Raw genomic sequence first — 25,817 nt, 5'->3', positions numbered from 1 at the left:
ACAGATTGTTGCCGTGGAAGCGGACGTTGAAGAAAATCTATTTAAGGGTTAAATCATCTTGCTCTTGTGGAAATGTCTAACAGTGCACTAGTGCAGAAGAGCCAGAAGCTAAGATGCTAACTCCGTATGACCAAACCGGCTATAAACTCCTTTATCTAACTGAAACAGTGCTGTTTTTTTTTTTTTAAACGATGAAAGTACAAAATGGAAAACAGAGCAATGACCGACAACAGACCAGCCAATTTGCCAAGCATGTAGAAATAAAATGCTGATATCTGTATGACAAGATACAAAAAAGAAAAAAAAATGCTTGTGTCTGAAAACCTAATTGCCGTATGATGAATATTTCATACCCTGCTTTGTATTCATACAACTCGCCCCAGGGCAGATATTTTACACTGCTGGCAGGAGAGGGGGAGAAGCTGAATGACATGACACATGAATCGAGTGAAAAAATATGAATTTATGGGGGGAAATGGTCTTTTTTCATGTCCTTATCTCTCCTTTTGCTCCGGTGAAGCGCTGGCATTTAGAGGTGTCCTTTGCAGAGAGAGCGATGAATTGTTTTCAGAAGGATACTTCAAAAGCAGCATTTTCCATACCATTAGCCTGTCTAACTACGAGCAGCACGAACGGGCGTGGATAAGCAGCTGGACCATTAAACCGGTCACAGAGATGCAGAAAAAGAATACCACGAAAACAGCGTGAATGGCATCCAGTGGTTTATTAGCACAATATATGCCTCAAGGGGGTATCGCAGTGATTCAGATACTTTGAGAACAGTGCTTACATTAAAGTGTACTCCTTCGTCATAACAGTTTTTCGATATAAATACTCGGGGAAGCTGTAGAAGCAAAAAAATACCTGTTTTTAAGATCAAGGTCTAAAGAGGCAGCTGAGTGGTGTGAGGGCAGGAAAGAGGCGCAGATGAAATCCCGCCAAACCCCTGATCAGTGCAGTCATGCTGCCATCTTGTGGCCGCAGAGAAGAATGCAATACCATTAAATAAACTCCTAAGAAGAAGAAGGTTACAATTGTGACGTTTATAGTACTTGAACCGAGTTATGACCAGCGTCTCTTTTTCTGCCATTGTCCATCGCCTTTATCTCGTTGCCACAGAGTGCAGCAGATAAAAAGTCAAGCAGATAGACAGTCCGTCGTTTTTCATTGCGCCGGACTCAACATCCCCATCAGGAGGCAAATGCGTCGAGTGATTAATCACGAACTCCATCGCCACACCAAGTCTTTTGTGGGGGGAGAGGTCTGGTAGTGCGACAACATCAGTGATATTGCAAAGCTGGAAAGGACCACACAGGTTAAAATGTTTTAGTTTAAGTTGCAAAGTTACTGAAGAATTAATAATATCTGGATATTAATCAGTGCAGTTGGAGTCTCTTTTCTTTTCAAACCCTTGACAGCACCGGTTGTATGCAAGACCATGGTGAAACAGTTATTTTTCTATGATTGTATGGTACATGAATGGAGGTTTGCTCTCAGGAGGTTTACCGTAAAAGGTGCAGATTTCTAGTGGCTCCTTGTTTTGTGGTCCACAAAGCATAGCTGGATCCAAAAGATGTTCTTTACACACTTTTTTGAAGCAGAAATCTTTACCTCGCTGCTAAGCTAGCTGTGTTAGCATGCAGCCCGTCTGAAGCAGGCGCACAAGCTCGGCTGAGTATTGAGGGAGTGCATAAAGGTTTTTTTTAAAGCAAGTTGGAATCTCGGGCCTTCCAGAAACTTGGATTGTGCCAGATGAGCTGCACAGAGCCATTTTATGTGCGCATGTACTCTCTCTCTACTTCAGTTGTTAAGGAGAATACTGCAATGCCGTTTTGCTGTGAAGCTCCTAAAATGTTTTGTGAGCTACGAAACTTCACTTAACTTTCGACAGGTGAGTAGATAATGACTTTTTTTTTTTTTTGAGTGAACTTATCCTTTACGACAACTGTTCTTAACTTTCAATTACTGTCTCAGTGTATCAGATTCAGCTGTGTTCGCTTGCCATCAAGTCAAACATGGTTCCAGTAGCTTTCAGAATCACCGGAAGCAGAAAACCTTAATCCAGACTTCAAGTCATCTCTTAGTACTGAAGGAAAACGTAAGAGATGTTACGTCCACGTCTTCGTCCAGCATGTGGATTCAGGCTTGAAGAGAAGGCTGATGATCTCTTGGATTTTTAGTTTTCCTGTCTCGTGATGCATCAAGACCGACGATCATCTGGTTCTGCGCCGTTTAGACCTCAAAGATCTGCAAAGCAAAGCTACTTGGAATTCGAGAACAGTATTCTTGCCCTTTTGCTGAGAGGACTTTCCTTTGCTTATCCTATCTTTGCCTTCATTGGTTGCGAGGCCTGCTTTGGACTTTGGTCACACAGCACAGGCCCCGTCATATTTAATGTGGTATTGTCGGAGGTAGTCCCTGAGCTGATGTGGCAGCGGCAGGTTGTCAATGCCCTGGTAGGTGGTGCAGCTACAGATCACAGTCCTGCACAGGTGCTGCAGTGAGAAGGGAAAGGTCCTTGACAGTGGCCGGGAGAGGAGTGGCTCAAAGAAGAGGCAGGTGGCCGGGTCACTGTAGTGTCTCAGCAGTCCTGTCACGCTGGGATCCCGGTACATGCATGGGTCGCGCACGTCAAAGCTGAAGCGCTTGTCGTTCTGCTCAATGCGTGCGTGAAGGGAGCGGCTGTAGCGACGGAAGCTGACCGAGAAGAGGAACTCATCCTGGGCGGAGTCCCGGAGCAGGAATGTCCCCTCTGGTTTGCCCTCCAGCAGCTCCTCTGCCTCAAAGCGGTTCAGCACGCCCCAGTAACACGGGCTGTTGTTGATCTGGAGGAGATCCGGCACCAGGACGTAGTCAGTGTGGCCGCAGCGACCCTCCGCCCCGCCGTGAGGACAAGAAGGGTCCCAGTCCTCCAGGCTGGTGCCTCCAGGTCCAGGAGAGCAGCAGATGTCGTCCCAAGAGAGAGGGGTCTGTGGTGGGGAGGAGGAGGAAGATGAAACGTTGGGTTTGAGGGGGGTTTCCATGTCCTTGAGAGCACTTTGGTGGGCGGCTTGATTTTTGATGAGGTGCCAACATCGGGCCAGTTCAGATTTGGACGAGAATGGACACTTGTCCTGCATGAGCTCCGACACGTGGATCTTACGTTTGGACCAGAAGAGCACCGAGAAGGGTCGCGAGGAGCCCGATGGGTGGTGATGATGATGATGGTGATGGTGAGAGCGCAGAGGAAGACACTGGCCCACGGCATCCTGAAACTTCTGCCGCAGAGAGCGGCGGGACAAGGCCTTCCGACACACTACATCAATGTCTGCAGACGTCAGTGCCTCCCCGAGAGTGCTGCAGCTACACTTCCTCTCTCTGCGCCGCCTCGGACAGGATGTCGACCGCACGCCCAGCTCCTCCGTCCCGTCCGCCTCCAGCCCGCCTGGACTCGAGCCGTTGCGTGAGCTCCGGGATCGTTTCTTCCCCTTCCAAACGTAACTGTCTGCGCTCCAACTGCGGAGGCCACATTTAGGACGCGTGTCAGAGCCTCGTGGCTTCTTCTCTGACATGTCTGCTTCTTCTTCTCAATCTGCGACAGCAAAAACACACATCGAGTCATAACAGGACTAAAGGACCATGTCACCTATTATTAAGACATTTAAGAAACAGGAAAGAAGACATTTAAGGCAACATCGTGTAACTTTTGACCTTGAAATAACAGCTTCAAAATCATGTTGATGGTACAGTGTCTTGTAACAGACCCCCCCATCACTTTTGTTGCTTCAGAGAGAGGGTACGATTACATTATTTCTACATAATGTTGCTTTAAAATGTAGGTACAGTCTCACAGCTGCACTGGTAAAACAAATGGCAACACTATAAGTAAAGAGCATTGTTCTTGCCTATGATCTGCAAATAACATGTCTAACTGTTAATGAATGCATAATCGAGTCTGTGTTAATCCTAATAAAGCAACAACCTTTAGTTAATGTTTAACAATTATATCATATGTATGTTAAACATTGCAAATCTGTTTGGGTATTAACTCATAAGACTGCTTTTCTAGAAACTGTTCGGTTCCCCTTTAATGCTTGTACATGTCCTATAATCTATGGTTAACCCTTTATTCACACTGGTTGCACTGATACGCCTAAGATCTTCATTTATGTGCGGCAAATAAAACATTATTTAATTCAATTTCTTGGCCTGTGATGTATTTGTCTGTACGGGTGCTAATACATGTTTTTATTCACTTAAATCACACGCAACAAGAAACAGCCAGAAATCACGATAATCTCAATTGATAAAAGACAAACTGATGAACTTCAGCAGCAGCGGTACGACCACTGAAAATGTTAAGTCGCACCAGATAGATTCTTGGGTGCATGTGTGACCAAAATGGTTGCACCCTGGAGCCTTTTCTGTGGCACAATGATCCGTTTTAGAAACTGTGGGACCTTCATAAAGCCATAGAGAAACATTCTGAGAGCGCTCCAACTCCTCAAGTCAGTGATATGAATTAACACATTTTTAAAAGCCACGACCTTTCAAGAACCCCGGTACTGGTACAAGACTAACTGAGCTGATGTGGGGTCCTTGTGATTATTTCTGATCATGTCCAGTAGCAAGAAATCAAATTAAGACTGCAGTTCAGAAACAGCCTGCAGACGACAGTGGATCAGTTTCCGTAAATCCAAGGAAATTGGTTTAGGGGAAGAGACTTCTCATGCTTTGTTCAGAGAGCTGCTTCCAAAGCTGTTGTTTTAAACACTAAAGTTACAGTCTGGGCACAGGTTTGCACGGATGATCTGTGACAGTACGAAACAACAGTCCAAGCAAACTGAGCAGACTTTGAGCAGCAGCAGGGTGGTGATCACTCTCTGTTGTTATCAACTCTTTGAAGATTAATGAAAGAGATCATCTTACCTCCCAAACAGTGTCAGAAAGACAGCTCTACATCCATGATGTGACCAGTTGTTCGCTGCACATTAGCCGACATGTGTGACTAGCCTGCAGCCTCTCTGGCTCAAACAGACAGCAGACTGTTCTGCTTCCTATATAATTATGATGCCAAATCCCCAAGAGGGCAGCAGTTTCCTCTCCGCCTGGGCTGGGTCTGAATGAATGAGCGGAGGTGGAGTGGGGTCGAGGGGGGTGGAAGGGGAGGGCGGGCTCAGGTTAATGGCACTGGGACGTCTTCCTCCCTCTCTCTTACATCTCCTTTACACGTTCATTGACGGATTCCAAAGATAAAAGATAAGCGGGGCGGCCGGAGAGTGCTTTTTCATTCACAAAGTGAATTATTGCTGCTTGTAATTCCATTTCTGCATGCTGATCTGCCTTGTTCTAATTTCATCAGGGGCAGCTTAAGTTAAAGCACCCGAGCACACTTCACGGGGAGCTTTAAATCTGTTTAAGTTTAACTGTGGAGGATGCCGAACTAGAGACAGATTTATCCTCAGGGTTTACTAGCAGCTTGGCTGTCAGCGCAGCCCAGTAGAGGAAACAACCAAGCATTTTTAAAAAGCTTCACCTATTGATTGAGTAACCTTTGAGGTTCCCAGTTAAAACTTCCAGCAAGTGCTGCGGAAAGGACTCATCTGTCAAGGTGATGTCATACACGCAGCGTGCAAGTCCGAGCAGCGCAACTCAGCTCTGGATGACATTTTGGAGGATCTATAATTCATGAAACAAATAGACTACATCTATCAGACAAATAATATTACTCCCAGTGGTTTAGTGTGCGCGCCTGTGTGTGTGTGTGTGTGTGTGTGTGTGTGTGTGTGTGTGTGTGTGTGTGTGTGTGTCCTTTCAGCTCCAACAGATAAAGGATAGTCATCAATAAATGCCTGACATCTCAGATAATGTAGTGACACTCAACTTCCTCTTAACTGAATATTTAATGCTCCTCACATTATCACACAGCCCAGCAGGATGATAAGGCCACATGTTCTGACAAACGACCAGATCAATTTATCTGACTGAGAAAAAAAAAAAGAAAAAAAAGTAGAAAAGAAACTGAAACTAAAATGTCGGACTTTCGGCTGAAGTGATTCAACGGCACCGGGATGAAAACTACTACCCTGCAAAGAGTTTGGTTCCTCCTGTTCTGAGATATCCGTCTGCTGCATCATTAGCTCTAATTATAATGTAATCTGATTACATCAAAGCAGGACTACTGTCTACTTGGAAACATTCATATCATCTTAAAGATTCTCAGAAACTCACTAATTACTGCACTCTCCATGAAACATTCAGCTCCTTCATTGAGCGACAGCACAAATTGATTCGGTGGAGTAATGGATTGGACAAAAACATGCACACAATCAGACACACACACACACAGAGCGAGAGAGAGAGATAGAGAGAGAGAGAGAGAGAGAGAAACATTTGTGATTAAAAGTGAAAGACTCAAAACACCAAATGAAAACGAGGAGGTAGAAAAATAGATTTTACAAACAGGAAAAAAATAAGCTTTAAGTTTACGGAAATAGTTCTGATAATTGTTTTCTTCAGTCCTAGTGTTGTTTTCTAGCCTCATTTCAGTGCTCAATACCACACCTTAAATATATCAATCCAAAAAGCAGCACCACAGCAAGCCGCTAACAGTTACACTGTTTGTTTTTCCATTTCAAAAACTTCACTGGATTCTATTGTTCTTATTTCTTCTTGGTTTTTAGAGACCCAGTATTGTGTTACACTGAGGTAACTCAGTAGTGTGTTGGTGCTGTATTGATCTAAACTGGGTGAAATTTTACCTGCTAGTGGCGCTATATGTGGAAAGTAATGTTAACTCTTGTGGTACAAAGTGGTATTAAGAGACTGACCAGCCAGGGCTAGCTGGTTAGCACGCTAACTTCAGTGGATGTCTGCAGCACAGTACACAGATGTCTCACATGTGTGTTTTAACCTAAAATGGCCATGAGGTGTGTCAGCAGGGTGTGGTGCAGAGTTTTGTCCAGAAAGTGCCTCCACCAGCGGGTGGAATCAAATCAGCCCATTAACCTGCTGCAGCCTGGACTCGACCAGGGGCTCGTATCAGTCCACATTACAGAGGCATCGATCCCAGGAGCAGCACACACAACAGGAGCATTTATGAATAATTGATGCTGATCTGACAGAACGGAGACTCCGCTCTTCTTGTATTTTTATATGAAGGCTATTACAGTTTTAATTGACATTTATGCAGCTGGGAGGAGTGAAACTACTAAATGCATCTGTTACAGTTTCAGAGGCAGTTTGTTTGCACTCAGCATTGGAGGCACATATGCACTTCATATCACGTGATTCCAACCACGAACCCTTGACCAGTCTGAAGACACCGCGGAGGACGAACATGTCTGTTTGCAGCCCTGCACAGGACTGTATAGAGGAGTTGGAAGTTGGAGGGGATAGGGCTGCAGTAGGTCACACGTTCATTGCAGGAGATTGTGAACTGATGTAAGCTTTTAACATCTACATTTGCATGTATTTTATGGAAGTGGGTCACACTCCTTGTTTCCATCCCAGGTCATGTTTGACCATAAAGACTTTAGCTGTAACATTTTCATAGAACAAGCTGGGAAAGTTTGTCAAACTCACCATCGCTGCTTTTTGTTAACTGTTTTTTTTTTAAATGCGTTCGTCCTTGAAACACCACTGCATATCTTTGTGTGTGTGTGTGTGTGTTTGTGCTGTCTGACAGGCGGTCCGTTCATGTGAATTACAGAGATGGTAAATTGAATCAGCGGGGAGTCTCTGGCTCCACTGGTCTCAGTTGTTTCCATTGATCTGTATCAGAAGACTCCTCTGACCAACAGCAGCACTGCATCCCTCACTTGAGCTACCACAGGGTCTTATTACAGCTCACATAAAGAAATGTCCTGATATATTTCGCCATTCTGCAACCTGAGCCATCAGACATCTGCCACAAAGCAAAGTGGAAGATAAAAATATCCTTGTGTTGGCTCAGATAGTTGAGTTTGTTGAGTTTAAAATGTATTTTCATTCTGAACATATGTGTTATTACAACCCCAAACCCCCCAGAAGTGGAACACTGTGTAAAATATCAATAAAAACAGAGTTGAAACTAAATGTCTTTACTGACAACATGGTTTACGAAGCATTCCTAAGTCTGTGTAATATCCTTTATACAATCCCTTTTTTTACAAAGTCTGTCACCTATTACCAATTATCCCGAATATTTTACAACTTTCCAAATTGATGTTTATATGGTTAAACAATAAATATATTGTTTTTGTACTATTTTCAATTAAATATACTGTGTCTCAGAAGAGTTTTAGCAAATTAACACATTCTGTTTAATATGTTTTACTTTAAATGCTTCAGATACTTGGCTGGTCCACAAAGGTTCTGGTGGCATTTATCAAAAAATAGTCTGAAAATATCTGAAAACCTTATTTATGCTCAGTATAAAACTACAAAAGAGCTTGAGAAAATAAAATCTATCTTTTGTAGATAGAAAACTTTCTAAAGAAATTTAAAATATGCTGCTTCGTAACACTCTTCCCCTTGTCTTACTCTTTATCTGTCATTTACAGTTTGTTTTGATGGTGTGGGAAAAAATGCTAGTTTGTAATTTGTGCATGTGTTTTGTTTTTTGTTTTTTTAATATTCTTTTTATTGCCAAATGCACATTGAATAGAATACATGTCTCTCACAAAGCAATCATAGTTTTATACGTTTTTTTGTGATATACAAAAAAGAAAAATGTAGAAGAATGTAAAATACAAAAAAAGAAAAAAAACAGACAAAAAAACAAACAAAAACAAACAAAAACAATAACGCAGCAGCAACATCAAACATAAATAGATTGGATTTGACAATATGGCGGATTACTACACAGCTTGGGTACTATGGCAAAACAACATTCCATACCATATGGCAGAGAAAAGGACCTGCTTACAGTCAGTATCATCACAGAGCTGGAATCATTCATATTGTAACATTAACCTCTCTCCAGTCCTTCAGGTATTTTAATACAGGTTCCCATACTTTATCAAAAATTGCCTGTCTGCCTGCATTTTTATATCTAAGTTTCTCAATACATAGGGTCTTTGTGCACGTGTTTAAAAGAAAACACACACATCCATGGCACCTCCCAGGCTCTGTATTAATGGGAAATTCCTGTCAGAGAATAAAATATGATACTAGACAATATAATAGAGTTTATTAATATACCAGTTGAACAGTGTTAACAACTTCCTTGACACCAAAACCAGGGAACAGTCTTCATTTTCAGCTCTGTGTTTGGTCACTTCATGTCCGGGCAGTGTTGTAGTTGGCCACAAACCAATCGCAGGTTATCTTTATAGCTAGATTGACAGACAAAACAAGATAACCCTCAGCAGGTGCAGAGTTCAGGCAAATCATCACACCAAGCTCTCATTTGCGTGTCAGGCAGGAACAGCATCAAGTCATTTGAATCCAGTCAAACCATGAAGTCATGATTAGTAGGATGATATGCAAAATATTGTTAGAACTCTTTGGTTGAGGCCAAGAAATTTTGGTGCCACACGGCTGCTAGTGTATATGCGGCCCTATTTTATCAACTCGAGTTATTTTAATGTAAAAACAACGACAGTGCTTATTCATCATGAAAATGTGCAGTAAAGGGAACTCCTGACCTTCTTGAAGAGGTGTAAAGGTGAAGTCAGGGAGGTAGCGTCTTAGCTTGGCATTGCTGGCTGTCTTCTTCATCTGGCCATTTGGCAGGGTGGTGTCAAACTGATATTAATGGTCAAGGGGGGGACCTGCTTTTACCTCTGTAGGTTTTGAGCTAAATAGACTAACTACAGCATAGCATAATACGAATCAATAACAGTGTGTGTAGGACCACTGGGGGATGTTGAAAGGATACGTGTATTTTGCCTTTGAAGTGCAGAGCATCGGCGATCATTTCCACAGCCTCTTTGATTGAGACCTCATCCTCCTCATTCACTGAAAGAGCAGTGGATGAATGAACGGCACATGTAGTGACTGTGTCTCATACCTCTATGTTTTGAAGTAGTGTCTTATCCTATTTTCTCTGGTGTATCACAATCAGAAAGATTATGATTCTTTCATTAAAGATTCACAAAGATGTGCAGAATGCTGGCAGGTGAGCACAGCACTGTACTCACCAGAGAGGATTATGGGTGCAATTTCTTCATATTCTCTCAGGACCCAAACAATCAGACGACCCAAATCCTGAGAACAGACACAGATATGAGACTTAGTAGACTTTTTTAGTTGACATTTATCACACTTATTTAACCTTGATCCTTGCACACACACATCCTACCAGAGAATAGATGAACTGTCTTCTCGGAGCTCCAGTGCCACAGACAGTCACAGGAGTTCCTTCCACTATGAAAGAGAGACATGACATAAAAGACTGTAACCTGGTTACGGCCTGTGTTTGTATTTTGTGTGTATCAAGATGGGCAAGTGTGCGATTTACTCACTCTTGGCCTTGTATGTCTTGTTCATCAGTGCCGAAAGTACATGACCATTTTCTATGTTGAAGTTGTCATAGGGACCAAAGACATTTGTTGGAATGACTGCTGTGTAACGATGACCGAACTGCTGGAAGTATGCTCTGTCAACACACAGACAGTCATGCAAGGTTACATAAATGAATGCTTTTGAGCAGGTATCAATGTTTGTTCGATGCCCCTCAACACAGCATCAGGTAGCATCTTCATAGCTCGAAGCTTGAGAATCGGATTTTCTTTACTAGCACCCAGGTGTCTGTAGCCCACAATGCTATTTGCACCCTAACTATAATGCATCCTAAACCTGACCAAGTAGTGTTGGTGCCTGAACTTAACCAAGAGGTTTTGGTGCCAAAATCTAACTTTTAGGTTTTAGTGGCTAAACTAAAGGAGTTTTGGTGCCTCAACTTAACCAAGTAGTGTTGTTGCCTAAACCTGACCAAACCCAACTTTTTTTATTTTGATGCCCCACCTAAACCAAGGAGAACTGTTGCCTAAGTTCAACCAAGTGGTTTTGGTTCCTAAACTTAACAAAGTAGTTTTGCTTCCTCAGTTTATCCATGGAGATAGAGTGTCGTAACCTATCCAAATAGTTTTGATGTCTAAACTTTGCCTAGTAGTTTTGGCACCTGGACCAGGTATATTTGTTTTTACTTTGTGCCTTATACCAAGTGCCAAGTAATTTTAGTGCTCCAGTTTAACCAAACGAATTTGTGTCTTAACATAACCAAGTTATTTTGGGACATGAACCTAAACAAGTTTTTTTCGGTACCAAGAACACAGTCATACAAACAGCAAACACACAAAGACAACACCACTAGACAACCACACTCATACAGATGAAGCCTAAAGATTACAGGAAGGCCAGCCTATAGAAGTATGTGTTCAACATATTTTTGAAACAGTCTGTGGTCTCAGTTGATCTGATGGGAGGGGGGAGACTGTTCCAGGGTCTGGGTGCCATGACGGCAAAAGAGCAGTCACCGCTGGTTTTGAGTTTGGCACGTGGAATAACCAAGAGGTTCTGATGGGATGACCTGAGAGGCCAGTCAGTGATGTATGGGGTCAGAAGTTCAGAGGTGTGACCAGGGGTTGGGCCACGTAGTGCCTTGTGAGCAATTAAAATAATTAATGAATTCTAAACGCAACTGGCAGCCATTGCAGAGAGGAAAAGGTCAGCGCGATATGGGAGAGTTCACCGGTAACAGCCTTGCTGCTTCATTTTGTAGGAAATTATGAGACATCCAACCGAGTCATACAACTCAGTAAACTGAGCTGCTTACCTGTTTTGTATATCAATCATCCTTTTAGCATAGGAGTATCCAAAGTTGGAGTCATGTGGTTGTCCATTGTGTATCTATGACAGATGGGATTTACATAACAAATAGAGTCATGCAATGTTGTTCTCATGGCTTACATTATTTCCCTCAGGGTCTGGTCTCACCCTACCAGAAACCACAATTAAACATTTGGATTGTCCTATTTGGAAATCTGGGCCAATGAAGATTTATTTACAATACTCAACACTAATCTCAAAAACATCCTTTAAAATGTAACTGATGAGTATATGTATGCTGGGTGTTGCTAGAAACGAGTCTTAATGTTCATACAGTAGGACTGCTGTGTAAAAGCTTACCATGGTCTCATCAATGGGGTACGTGGTTTTGTCAGGGAACATACAGCTGGACAGGCAAGACAGGACCTTGGTGACACCCATCTCATGGGCTGTCTGCAGCACATTGTCGTTGATTCGGAGGTTGTCCCTCTGTGAAGGTGTTAGACTGTCATTGACTACAGTTAAAAATGTAGATATTTACAAAAGACACCAGACATTCATTCATGTACTGTATGGCAGCATTATCTCACCAGAAAGTGCATGTTCTCCTTCATGTGGAGAAATAGTCCCCCGACTTTTGCAGCGAGGTGGATGACGTGAGTTGGACGATACTTCTCGAAAACAGCCCTGGTCTGCCCAACATCTCTGTTAATGTTTTAATACCAGATGTGTTTTAAGTTTGATAGGTATTGGGAAAAAAACCCTACAAACTAACCCTAACCCTTGAAGAAGAAGATAGACATTAACCGACAAGCAGCAACCCATCTTAAACGGCATGTCACTTGAAGAAAAGTCTTTTTTATTCAACACACTTTGCATTTTAATGGTTAAATTTATTTATTTATTTATTTATTATTCTTTTTTTAGGGGCGGCTGTTGTTATTCTTGTTTTTCATTGTCATGGTCGTCGTCTTCTTCTCTCCATCTTAAGGCCAGGGTCATTTTGCACACCAGCTACCTGCACATAGGTACTGAGCCGTGTCAGTCAAAAACCAATTAGCCAGTGGGGACGCTCTGCTGAAAGCGCCCGCCCACCCAAGAGGTTTGTGCCAAAACTGCAAACAAAAAAAGTCAGGGAGCGCAAACGAGACAGAGCAGCAGAGAGACCGCAAAGCTAAGAGCCAGTGCAAAGGTCTGAGTGCAGAGAGAGAAGCAGAGGGAACCGTGAAAAAATAATGCATTATTAGAAGAGTAAAAGACCAACACTTTACACAATTTGACAAATTATTTGATTGCAAGTTATACGTTTTATTTTTGAAATTAGTTTTATGTTCTCTCAAATTCTTATTTTTGTTTGACATTTAAGAAGTTTTTTTTTGTGTCTTTTGGCACAAATCTAATTCCATACAACATTCTGCTGGGTAACTCGTGATTCTCAACCCACCTGGGGATCATCTTATCATATCCATAATCTTGAGTAATAAAATGTTTTTGTTTATCATGTTTTGCAATATTAAATTAAATCAAAATATCAAACAAATTTTTTGGAGCGCAATGTACAACATGTGCTTCTGAAATGTAGAGGAGTAATAGTACAAAAATGTACAGTACTTTTTACTTTTATATTTACATTTACATTTACATTTACATGTAGCAGACGCTTTTGTCCAAAGCGACTTACAGTAAGTCAGTTTGACACAAGGCAGAAACCACAACATAGCAACGTCGATAGAGTAAGAATGACAAAACAGAAACACTTTTCATGACCTCATATGAGCATCTTAGCTGCTGTTTATCAAGGAAATGTACCTAGTTAGATTCAATCAAAGTCTACAGGACTTGAGTAAATGAACTTAGCTGCATTCACAAATGTAATAAATAAATTTTAAAACTGTTTGTGGGCACACTCGGGTAGAAAAGTTGAACTGAAACAACTTACAGCAGATCAGCATCCTTGGAGGAGAGGAAGATCCACTCCTCTCCCTCCAGTTTCCCACCCTCCTGTAGGACCACATGCTCGATGGCTTTACCCACCAACCCAGATCCACCAGTAACCAGGACACGCATTGTCCCAGTGTTAATGTCTGACCCCATTTTCCATGCTGGTTGTTCAGAGTGATGGAGAAAATTACACAAAAAATAGGTTTCAGGATTAAAATAAATATGTTTTTCATTTAATGCACCAATCTAATCCACAGAACTAAATGTGTCCTGGCGTATTGCCATAAATTACAACTCTAAGCCGAAGTGATACAGGTAACATCACATTCCCAAATCATTTCTTTCCTTACCTTTGTGTTGGAGAGCTGAACTGACTGTGAGCAAGATTGGGCAGGAGTTTTAAACCAGGTGTTATCTTCCTGTTCGCAGTCCTGTCTGACAGGTTTTTTTTTTTAGTGTTCACCTTCATTTCTTTTTATATATTACCTATGACCCATTACTGTCCCTATTAGCTGAAAAACACAATCATATAGGTCATATGGTCCAATTTCACAAATTGACACTTAACACTTATTTTTCTGCAGAAATGTGCAGGCGCCTGTAATAAACTATATGTTACTGGATTTGAAATCTCACTGGCAGCATAATGCATGAAGCCTCTGAACTGAATCATGTCACAAGTGGTGATTTATGAACTGTAATCTGTTATAAAGTGTAAATATAAACGCTAAATGTTTGTGTGTGTACAGGAATGAGCTGAAACAAAGCACTGATCTGGTTATTATTATAATCTGCTTAGCATGTACAGTAACCTAAGCCCGCCTTTAAAAACAAATTCATTTAATTTACAGTAAAAGTGTGGAGGGTAATTAGGCCTTCTTAGATGAATTCATTTGACAATCATCTCTCCTCCTTGCCTTATATCTTAAATTAACAGCTAATCTGTACAGTATTTGTGTTTCCAATTAGCATTTTTATTAAACAACTTCTTTTATTCAACATAGACTTTAAGGCTGTTGGAATGTACCTCTACCACATATTAATACACAAATATGCTTGTCCCCATTAAGATGCAGATGGGCCAAGATATTCATCTGCTGTGGACATGTGAGCTGCTGTATCGACTTTCCTCAGGGGAGGTTTATTTATGCCTGCACCCGCTCTGCTTCCCGCAAGCAAGGTGCATTCAGAGAGGTTTCTCCTCTCTGTCATCTTAGAAGGAGTGTAACCCAAGCCAGACTGGGCACAGGACTCAGCCCGCACATATGCAAACAAACACACACATACAAATACACACACGCACATGCACACACACATGCACGCACGTACATACGCATGCATGCACGCACAGGTACATAAATATAGTTTCACAAGTACATCTCCTGTATATGTTTGCATTTTCCTGCAGTGGCAGATGTGTGAAACGTATTCATGGTCCAAATTGTGATTGTGTTTTTTGCTTTGCTGTTAGACATCATGAACACTATCCGCTGCTCAAATTGCAAAAAAAAACCAAAAAAACCCAACATAAATGAATGTACAAGCTGAGGCACTGGGCAGCAGAATGGACCCTGGCATTGTAATACTACTGTATTATATACCATATTATTGGTTATGTTACAAATACAATACATATTCATTTTAGTGTAACACTTCCATTATTCAAACTCACTGTAGTTTTTCTGTGTAAAATTGTAATCACAAAAGTAGTTAGTAATACTGTTAACCCAAGATGTGGATTTACAGTAGAATATTTCCCAGTGAGGTATAGCTCAAGGTGGAGAAATTTAAATTGAAAAGAATTAAAAATAGATTCTACTTAAAGGTGCAATATTTAAGAATTTTAGTTCAACACATTAAAAAGAATTAAATTAAATGAGCAACAGAATGTATTCTGCTGCATTTTTTGAAGTGGGGTCATTTAAAGTACATATCTATAGTTGATCTGTTCCCTACCGTAATCACTTCAAAAAACACGAACTACAATGAAACCATTTATACTACATCATAAAATGTTCAAGTCAAGAGGTAGTGGGAAATTCAGGCACACTAGGGGAAGAAAATCATGTGGTTCAGGTGATATGTAAAATATTCTTTCACTTTTCACAGATGCATGAAACGTGGTACAGCTGTACAGTTTTGGGTCCCGAACATTTTAAAATATGGAGACACTGCAAAAATATATGGTGGCCATTTAACTTTCAGCCATAACGGAATTATGTATGTTGCAAATATCTAGCGCCGTTTGTGTGATGGCTCCATCTCTGAAAACAAGCACTTCATTGGAACATAAAGACCACACCGTCTACAATTCTGGAAACACAGATGAAAAGCAAGATCAGCCTCATGGAAACCAAACAGATGGAAGCAAACATGCACAGTGCTGTAATTGCACTTCATACTGGCCTTGCTGTGCCGTTTGTCACTGTGAGATGATAGACAGAGACTGGCAGCAATCTCTTATTTTTTCCTTTTGATTGGTGTTTTTCAGGCAGGACAGCAGGATGTGAGTCAACACTGTTTTACGCCCCATCAGCTCATCATGTAAAGATGCCCTGACAGGATATCACAGCGGCGCATCTGAATCAATATTAAGGGGATGGAAAGGACGGAGCTCCAACCAGATAACATAATTACCTCTTATTACTGCCACATGTCGTGGAATCACAAGCAAAAGAGAAAGTGGAAATTTGGTTACACCTCGTTAGCATCGCGCTGCCTGCTGAAGTACAGCCTTGCACTCGCACACTTTATTTTATACTTTACTTAAAAAATGAAAGGTGGATAAACATTTTTTTTTATTTTAACAAACAAACAAACATCTTATCCACTGTCAGACACTGTCACATAAATTTTGATGATGTTGTGTTGCCGCCAACTTAGAATGAGCCTTTTAAATCTACGAAAGGAAGGGGTCCTCTTCCACGGAGTCCACAATGTTTCAGGGCCCTTGAATACATTATTCAAATTGAGGAGGCAGCAATACGAACGTTACAGAGAACGCTGCACAACCTAAGAAAATCTGGATAATATGAAATACCGAAAAAAAAGACATATATTGGGAAAAAAAATCTTCTAAGAATGTGACAAAGAACATGAGAGATCGACATAGAAAGGTGAGGAGAAATTTTGGTTATGGTGTTAGTAAACCTTGATGTGCCTCATTATCAAAAGTTTCTCATACTAAAAAAATGGTTTCTTTTTTGTGTTTTTAAACAACAAACTTACAGGAAAAGTCTTAGTTAGTGTTAGATGAGAAGGTCACTGCACCCCATAGAGTCAGGAAGTGATTAGCTTAGCTTATCATAAAGAGTGTAAATGTCTCACATGTAAAAAATGACATGCTGTATATTTTGGCTCTTGCTCCATGTAGAGAGAGTGGTGTGAATCCTATACTACAGAAACAGTTTACAAGCATATTTTGTAAGAACTTCTTCAATTTACATGAGTTTCAGGATCCTCCTAAACTGACCCTGAAATCAAACCCTATTCATATCACTGCAGTTTTACTGTGCACACAGCGCGATTATGTGAGAGTACATCTAACAGAGGGTGAGATGAGGTGACTATGGAAACTGGAGCTCCTGAATCCAACAAAAAACAAAACAGACAAACACCTTCATTTCTCACTGTAGTGCAACGGTTCCAAACAAAGCATTGCAGCTGAGTCATGATATGAAAGTGATAACCATTACATTTCCTTATGCTTAAAGTCACAGTGGAATACCGTCTTCTTGTCTTGTGTCTTCTTTGAAAGCTTCCTCTTGTGTTTCTCTGTCTCACACTGTTTGATCAGTGTCACATGGAGTGACAGTTTCCATGTGTGTGTGCGTGTAGTGAAGGGCAGATCTTCCACTTAAAGTAAATCCTGTAATTCTGTCTGACAGTTTAATAATGTGCCACGGTATTGATCATAAGAGGAAGTTCTCTACCCTCTCAGTTTCCACCCCCTTCCTGGAGGATTGCCAGAGGTCAGAGGTCAAGGCCAGCCAAGAAACAGAATGTAGCTGGTCAGGATTCAGAGCTGAGTTAGATTTCTGGGATAGAACACAGATTTTCCCCTTTTGACTCTCAAAGCTGCAGAAATGGATGCTGCTCTGAAATGTAGTGATATTTATGGTATTATTTTGTCTTTCATAATACCTTGATTTAAATTGTGCTAGTTTAATTTTAAATGATGTGTATTCCTATGTTAGCTGTACTTCTATAATTCTGGATAGTAAATCTCTCTCTCCTGCTTCTTTCTCATCCTGTAAAGAACACTGAATTGCTTCAATGTGTGAAATTTGCTGTACAAAGACAAATTTGCTTTGGTGGGGTCAAGCTCTGATTTTATGCTGTAACAATGCCCTGCATGTGATCTGGGCAGGTCTAGGCACAGCAAGTTTTGGAATCACACATTGTCTTGCAGTTTCCACAGGTGCCCTGGCACATTTATGGAGCGCATTCAAGGACAGCTATCACTAGTATCATCCCCTCCTTCTCCTCTTATCCCATTGTATTCTGACCTTCTCAGCATTACAATGGCCTTTATGTAGAAGTGGTTGTCTGACGTGGCCTTTTATAATTACACTCTGGCAAACTACCATTAGAAGATACAGACCAAAAGAGCAACTGTGTGGTTGCTCGTGTTGTAGACCACAGGCTGAAGTATTGATTAACTCTGGATTTAATCATGTACTTTTGGGAGCTCTAATGAAGCATGACATCATGTCCTGCTATGTGATTTAGGTATCACAGATTTTAATTTGACAGTAAGGCAAGCGAGGCTCCAGCAGTTTTCCATGCATGCAGGTTATTAGACACTGACAGACTGACCATCAGAGAATACAGGACAGCCCTTCTGTCTCTCTGCAGCTTATCGTCCGGCTCACATCCTGCCTTTCTCCCTGCCTCTAATGCACGGAGGAGAGAGCAGGGAAGGGGATCATTTGAAAAAGCTTGTATGTCTCTTGCTAGTCATGTAAACATTTGCAAACCCCGCCGAAAAATCAATAACAGAGAGGAGAAATTCCAGTAACTCTGCATCTCTGCACAGCTTGTCTTACAGCGGAAGTGTGGGCCCCGGTGACAGAAACACATTAGCATACAGAGCCATGAAACACGGCCTGGATGCACACTGGGGTTTGACCAGTGTTCCTTCGTGTCCCTTCATTTAGATGTTCGATGAAGTGAAATTATGTTAAAAATCTGGTCAGCTCTGTTAAGCTCCCTTAGTGAATTGTTTAAAAAGCTCACTGCAGAGCCTGTTTGGTCGAGGTCTCAGTGCTCTGCTCACATTTAATGTGTAATGTGAGAAGACTTGTGGATAAACAGAGAATGATCACCATGGCCACAGAGCTTTTTCGTCTGTTTGGTTCCAGCAACAACAGACAGCGGCTTGTTGCCCCTCAGCAAACAGCATACAGAGCTAGGTGGCTTTCCCAGGAAAGAGGTGAAGATGAACTAGTCTGAGTAGTAAATATGTGAGGTTTGCTGCTATGTAGCTGTTATTATGTAGCCTTAATATGGGAATATGTCAGGACTATGTTTGGGTTGGTGTTTTTCTACACTAGTGACTAAAAATAAATGAAAGCGGCTTTAAAGGAGACATAGCTGTGCTAAAACAGTTCTTACCTGTCAAACTAGCCACTAGTTATTTGGTGTTAATATGTTTAGATGCTGCTCATCCTTCTCTTTTTCAGCATACTTGTCAGTGTCACATGCACGGGCAGTGACCATTGACCAGAATGTGGAGCAACAGTTGGCAGACTTCCTGCAGTCCAAGGGCATTGAAGTGGACTCGTGAAGCATGTGGACCCCGGCCCCAGAGAAACAGCAACGACAAACCAGCCACAATAATGAGTTTTGTAAGCAGAAAGCAAGGGACTCAAAGTGGACTGTAAGGTTTTTATATATTGTAAGCAAACACAGGTGATCAAATAAACAATATACAAACATGACACACTCAAATACAAATCATTCATCTACTGCTGGAAATTATTCATATATGCCACAGAAGATCGCTGACTATGATAAGGTGAAAGTAAAAACATTTGAATACCCTGTTGAGCAGCTTCCAGGAAATGGAAGACAATATCAATCTGGAAAAAAAACAAATCCTATCAACAGCTGATCATATTACACAGGTGAACAGTTCAACCACAGCATCAAGATAGACAAAAACTATAAGTACTTACTGTGTGTGTGGTATGTCAGCATGCAATAATCTCATGACTATAATGAGTATGACATGGGACTTGTGAGTTGTGTGCTTGGTATTTATGTTTATTTTTTATTCATTAATTTTATCCTAGTGTCAGTGTTCTTATGTTTTGTATGTTTTTATCTATAATTTGCACTAATAAGGAGTTGCTTCTCAATTTTGTTGTTCAATATACAATGACAATAAAGATCTGTTCTATTCTATTCCATTCAGGAATTAATTTCAACAGTGGATGCCTGTATACAGTTTCCACAACATTTAGGGAATAACAGTTTGCACAACCATTTAACATCACTGAAATATCAGAAACTTGGATCAACCCCGTGAGCTGTATGGACTTTGAATTAGATTGTTATGAACTGAATTACATAAATAGGGAGGACAAGACTGGAGGAGTGTATGTGGAAAAAAACCCCTGAATTCCAAGGTGGTAGAGAGAAGGACAACTGCAATCAAAGTTTAAGCTAAAAGTCACCAGACCCAGCAGGATTACATCTCTCTGTGCCACACTGATAGACAACATATTTACTAATGTTACAGACAACAAGGCAATAAGTGGATTACAGATTGATTATATCAGTGACCACCTACCAATGTTTACAGTCTTTGACAGTGACAACAAGGAGGAAAAGCAGGACATTAAACTTGAGGACAGATGAGTCAGTCACAGTTTGAAAGATGAATCAAAATTGAAACCAAAATTGGGAAATATTATACAAAGAAGAAGGCCTTGACAAAGCATATGAAATATTCTTATGGGTATTCAAATCCCAATAAGACAAATCAATGAAGACCAAAACTATTCAGACAGTCCATGGATCACTTATGGTTTACAAAATGCCTGCAGAAAGAAACACACACTACATAGAGAATTCATAAAACATAGAACCAAAGAGGCAGAAAATAAATATAAATAATATAATAAATAGGTTAAGATTGTGAGAATTAGTAGGACAGAATATTATGGCAACTATAATCATAATCATAACAAAAACAATGTTAAAGGTATGTTGAATATATTAAACAATGTTATTTGAAATGGTTCTAGACAAGTTAACTATAATTGGTATTTTGTTGATAATGATATGATTCTTAAGGATGATGTAGTTGATGGCCTCAATAATTACTTTTTAAGTGTTGGACCAAAACTGGCAGCACAAATCCCTGATTCTGTGACATCTGAAGAGAAAAATGGTGATTTCATCAAAAATGATCCTGACTCAGTGTATTACAGCAGTGGAAGAGAGCGAAATTGTAGACACAAACACCACTTCACAAATTACAGGCCTGTCTCTCTGCTTGCATATACGGGTGTATATGTAGATATATTTATATATAATATTTGAATTATTAATCGTACATATAGCATATCGAATTGTATATAGTTAGATGGGAGCGGACAAAGGTACACATGTTCAGGAATAGAAATAAATTGAATATGATTAATTACCGAGTTGTGGCAGTAGGACTGAATAAGTGTATGACAGTGCTTGTTAATGGAATATATTTTGTATCATGCTTTTCATTTTATTATGCCTTATTAGTCAAACTAATCTACCTTTTTGTTTTGTTTTGTTTTGCTTTGTTTTCGTGTGTTGGAAATACATATGCATTCAATTCAATTCAAGTGTAGGTTTTGTGTGTGTGGAAGTGGATAGGGACTTCACCAGGACGTCTGATACCACCACAAGGGTTTAAGGAACCCATGATGCAACTGCAGGTTGGAGCCCCCCTGTGCTCCTAGTCGTGACATTGTTAAATTGTGATCAGAATGATTTGAGAGATATGTGTGATAAAATAATCCACGCTATCACTAAGTATCATTTTTAAATACTGCAAACCTTGAAATAAACTCAGAAATCTGAGAAAATAATAATAATAATAATAATAAACAAAACATGACTTTGCACTTTGTTTTTCGCTAGAGGAAACCAGGAAACTTTTTTATCATCACTGTTGGGACTGAAGACCCCCCTCAGCTCTCAGCATCTGTTGGCACAGCTTCACCATTGCTCCCTCTGCAGGAGACAGCGTCTGCTGCTTTAGGACTTGAGGAGTAGAGTTTGGAGGCGGAGGGATTTTAGCAGAGCCCGTGGCAAACATTAGCAGCAGTTTCTTCTTTGATGAAAGCAGATGTCGACAGAGCTTTAATTATCCTCTCTTTCGAGGGTCACGTACCTCTGCCTTACAGCGGCTCGATGAGCAGCGATCAATCACTGAATAAACAAACAGAGAAAAACAAATACATAGGTGATGTATTGAAATTATCGCTTTTCAATGAGGCACCCATTTTTAAAGTGTTTTTAAGTTATAGCCCAGATCATTTGTTAATGCTGAATTACTGATTTACCAATGCGTTATGGATGAATTGTAAACTTTAAATAAGAAGTCTTCGAGTTTCCAGGCTGTTGTAATATTCATCCTTTTCTACTATGTAACAACGTATCTAACGAGTTAAGTTTATGTCTGATTTAATAGCTTTTAGTATATGATGGTGCATGAAGACCTGGTGGCCCCAGTCCTCGAGGGGCGTCACCGGCTGCTATCTGAAGCTCCACTGTGCCACTGCAGTTATCAGTGTGTCTATGAACGGTGGCCACAAGCTGTTAATCACCTCTGAAACCATTAACTATGCTGTATTGTAGCAGCAGGCGTTGATCTCCCATCTGTTATCTGAAGGCCTGTTGTAATCAGCAGGATGACGTCATGAAACTATAAGAAGAGAGCAGAGATGATGATTACTGTCCCCCAGGCGGCAACCTTAATTAAAAACTCCATTTAGCAAAGGAAAGTAAAGGGGCTATTGTGGATGATGGCTAATAATGTGAGTTGCCTTAATGAGTGAATCAGCAGGTGGCACCTGCTCGAACAACAAGTTGGGAACATTTCCAGAAAGGTACAAACATGAAAAACAACTTTTAATTCTACGAGAACATTTTATTTTTATTTTTTTATTTATTCCCCCAACAAAAGTCACTTTTATTGGACTGCTGGTGTGTGTATATCTGCCTGTATCCTTCTCTATCTTTACATCTAGATCTACCTCTATCTCTGTATCTACCTTCTAACTGACTAATGATCACTGAATATATTTCAAATATGATTCAAAACAAACCCCCTTGCATGCAGGAAGCTGGGTTTGAATGAACTGTGTTTGGCCTCAGTGTACAGTAGATGGCAGCAGTGAAACATGGCCCAGACATTTGAATTGTCTTCAAAAGAATGATGTCAGACGTCATAGCCACTTTGAGAGCCTTTTTTAAAAGTTCTCTAAGATTGTTGTGCAGGGTTTTGGATTATTGCAACTACAGGGACACATCAATGTGATAAAATGCTTAAAAATGCTATCATTACTAGTTCATTGTTTTGTTTTGTTCTGATTTGTTTGTTTAAATAACTTTTATTTTACCAGAAATATTTCTGCTGAGATTCATAATCTTTTCTTATGAGGGGAGAACAGGCTAAGATGGCAGCATACAGTTCCACATAAATCAAGCAACAACTTAAAACAAAAAATACAAAATATTTCACACAACAAAGAAATGAGTGACTGACTTAAAACAAGCAGCAAATTACATCAAGACAATGATTTCACCAGTGTTCAGTAACAGGACATGTGCATCCAGCAGTCAAATAGCCCTTAGTTGAATGATAATAATAAAAAAAAACGACATCAAGTTTAAGGTGCATCTGTGTCTCACACCGGGATGATGGTGACACAACTCAACAACTTCTTATAAAAGGAATTATATAAAAGTATAGTCTAATGTGTGATAGTAAATAACCACAGGATGACAGGAAGGCTTTCTTTGTAAACACAATCTGATGAGTTTAAATGTTGTTGTTAACCTTTTTTTCATATTAAGATTAATGGTGATGTATCACAAGCTACTTAAGGGGACAAAACCACTGACTTTAGTCTTTAAACTGCCAGTACAGTACAGTGTAAAACACTAAACATTGATAATACTAATCTGGCTGCTCTCACATTAATGATTCAGTCTTTAATATCCTAATTAGCACCCATTAGACAAGGAACGTGTCAGCAATCTTGAAATTTGTGGCATTAACTTATGAAATGTTCAGCATGTTTCGTCTACGGAATAATTCTTAAAGATTAGAGGAATAATGAGTCACTGAAAAATGTGTCGTACCAGTAAAAAACAACAACAACAACAACAACAATTGCAGCGACCTTATTGGCACTCCATATGGGCATATTGGAGTCTTGTCATGGAGAAAATTTGGCCAATTGTGTTTTTTAAAAATTACAGTAGCTTGTATGATCTTATGTTTGAATGCATTCCAAAGAAGGGAGACATATTTGTGAGGCAGTGGGAAAACGCCCAAATAAAAATTTGCAGCGCTTCAGATTGCAGCTGCAGCATAAGTTTGTTCTGTCTGTGCGGAACAAACAGAACAGCTTTAAATATGTAATTCAGCTCGTGAGAGTCTGGAAAAGAGGCATCAGATGTTGTGTAGGCAAACCCGCCTCCAAAAGCCAAATAGACTTTACGCATAGACATTTTGGCCACTTTAGCTACTTACTACAGTATATGTACATTTCAAAATTGTATTTTCATATGTATATACACATTCTAAATCACAAGAGCTGTTTGCATGTCATGGTGCATCTAACTCCCGGGAACAAAAGGAAAAAAGTGCATTTAAGGATTCATGAGTCTGCGTGACTCTGTGGGGATACTTTGCCAGCTTCCACCCGCAATAACAACAAACCTCACACCTACTCACAACCAGGCTGTTTCGACCAGTTTCATCACACTCTCTGCCCTTCAACACAAAGCGAAGTCGAAAACTGGATTTATTCGTCCTGAAAAATGAGCAAACAACCTATAAGTGTGGTGTCACTTACAATCAATGCAATAATTCAGTACAGATCAGGTCTTGGACGCTGTTAGGAGAAATGTGTCAGTTTGCATCATCCATTCATTAGTTTTCTATTCCCACATGCGGCGTGAGAGCCAATCCCATCATGCACGGGGGAAGGCAGGGCTGGGAAACACTGACCAGTTCATCACAGGGCGAATAGATTACATGCCAACATCTTCAGAGCCTCTAGTCTACCAGAGCCGTGTGTGTGAGAAGAAACTAAAAAGCAAGGACAACATACAAACTGTGCAGAATCGACCAGAAAAAAGTACAGTACAACCTGAATATAAAGTGACTGCAGCGGTGAAATTGTGTAGATATTCAGCACACATGTGAAGTCAGTATTTTACATAATTTATACAACCTGATTCAGCGAATAATGTCAGAGGTGCTGCCTCTCCAGCAGCAGTTATACTGAAGCACCATGTTACAGACTTCTAGCCAACTGCTTTCCAGGTATTGTTGGCCCTCTTTTAGATCTCCCTTTGACAGCTTTGAACACATAATTATGTGGGCAGTTCGGGGGCTTTGTGAGATTGCTCTAGTTTTTCCCCTTTCAGTTCACGTCCACAAAGAGCAAGCAGAAGGCGCCGGGCACTTACTCCAAATCAGTCTCGCACAATGCTCTCTTTTTCATGACCGCTTGTATTGGTTCAGTCATCACAAACAAAAAATGGTACGCACTGTACAAGAGGCGGTTAAAAAAAAAGAAAAAAAAAAAAGCCTTTGCTGTATATGGGATAACTTCTGTGAGTGTTCCACATAAGCATAACATCTTTTAAAAGGCTCAATACATGTTCAAGTGTTTCACATGAAACAAGACACATAATCACATGAATAAAAATAGATCAGATATGTGTGTACCATGAAATTGTGAAAATAATCAAATCTTTAAGATCCCTAACCCTGCTTAATTTTATGAGATGATGTTCCATCTAGCTTCTTTTCACAGCAGCATCTAACTTTTATTTGATCTTTTATTGGATCTGATTTGATTTCTTTTAAATGTTATTTTCATGATGCAACTTATAAAGAACTGGGCCAGGTC

General features: G+C 40.4%; 2 protein-coding genes and 2 long non-coding RNA genes across 7 annotated transcripts; 1 reads left to right on the top strand and 3 right to left on the bottom strand.

The window, feature by feature from the left end:
- Positions 1-727: 727 nt before the first annotated feature.
- socs4 (suppressor of cytokine signaling 4) lies at positions 728-5,019 on the bottom strand. 2 transcript variants are annotated; one of them, XR_005074770.1, is made up of 2 exons: positions 1,507-4,169; positions 728-1,297 (listed from the first exon to the last, which is right to left on the bottom strand). XR_005074770.1 is itself a non-coding variant. In XM_037096157.1 (2 exons), exon 2 carries the CDS (start codon positions 3,549-3,551, stop codon positions 2,367-2,369), a length of 1,185 nt encoding a protein of 394 aa, XP_036952052.1. In that variant the 5' UTR covers positions 3,552-3,571; positions 4,909-5,019; the 3' UTR covers positions 728-2,366. The 2 variants fall into 2 exon arrangements, 1 of the variants encoding a protein (XP_036952052.1); XM_037096157.1 differs by adding an exon at positions 4,909-5,019 and having other exon boundaries at positions 728-3,571.
- Positions 5,020-8,914: 3,895 nt separating this feature from the next.
- Positions 8,915-14,180, bottom strand: LOC119017570 (GDP-L-fucose synthase-like). Its single transcript, XM_037094304.1, has 11 exons — positions 14,025-14,180; positions 13,673-13,835; positions 12,324-12,438; positions 12,094-12,222; positions 11,741-11,814; positions 10,428-10,561; positions 10,265-10,329; positions 10,104-10,170; positions 9,842-9,921; positions 9,609-9,708; positions 8,915-9,296 (listed from the first exon to the last, which is right to left on the bottom strand). Exons 2-11 carry the CDS (start codon positions 13,825-13,827, stop codon positions 9,241-9,243), a joined length of 975 nt encoding a protein of 324 aa, XP_036950199.1. The 5' UTR covers positions 13,828-13,835; positions 14,025-14,180; the 3' UTR covers positions 8,915-9,240.
- Positions 14,181-15,613: 1,433 nt separating this feature from the next.
- On the top strand, positions 15,614-19,616 carry LOC119017571. Of its 3 annotated transcripts, none has more exons than XR_005074477.1 (3): positions 15,614-15,750; positions 16,166-16,790; positions 19,359-19,616. It is a non-coding gene; the product is annotated as an uncharacterized LOC119017571 (long non-coding RNA). The 3 variants fall into 3 exon arrangements; XR_005074479.1 differs by lacking the exon at positions 19,359-19,616 and having other exon boundaries at positions 16,166-16,401; positions 16,558-17,429; XR_005074478.1 differs by lacking the exon at positions 19,359-19,616 and adding an exon at positions 17,179-17,429.
- On the bottom strand, positions 19,550-24,712 carry LOC119017572. Its single transcript, XR_005074480.1, has 3 exons — positions 24,617-24,712; positions 22,494-22,591; positions 19,550-22,095 (listed from the first exon to the last, which is right to left on the bottom strand). It is a non-coding gene; the product is annotated as an uncharacterized LOC119017572 (long non-coding RNA).
- Between the last annotated feature and the right edge of the window lie 1,105 nt (positions 24,713-25,817).

Source organism: Acanthopagrus latus, chromosome 4 (genome assembly GCF_904848185.1).
Source record: "Acanthopagrus latus isolate v.2019 chromosome 4, fAcaLat1.1, whole genome shotgun sequence".
Taxonomy (NCBI): domain Eukaryota; kingdom Metazoa; phylum Chordata; class Actinopteri; order Spariformes; family Sparidae; genus Acanthopagrus; species Acanthopagrus latus.
Note: the sequence above shows the minus strand (reverse complement) of the source record. Positions and strands in the feature narration are given on the sequence as shown.

What these genes read in the sequence shown, in the direction of transcription:
- LOC119017570 (XM_037094304.1), bottom strand. Translation starts at nt 13,827, where the DNA reads ATGGGGTCAGACATTAACACTGGGACAATGCGTGTCCTGGTTACTGGT. An exon ending in ACCCCATTGATGAGACCATG is followed by an intron (nt 11,815 to 12,093) that starts GTAAGCTTTTAC and finishes CATCTGTCATAG; the next exon opens with ATACACAATGGACAACCACA. An exon ending in CTTTACACCTCTTCAAGAAG is followed by an intron (nt 9,297 to 9,608) that starts GTCAGGAGTTCC and finishes CTGTCAATCTAG; the next exon opens with CTATAAAGATAACCTGCGAT.
- socs4 (XM_037096157.1), bottom strand. Translation starts at nt 3,551, where the DNA reads ATGTCAGAGAAGAAGCCACGAGGCTCTGACACGCGTCCTAAATGTGGC.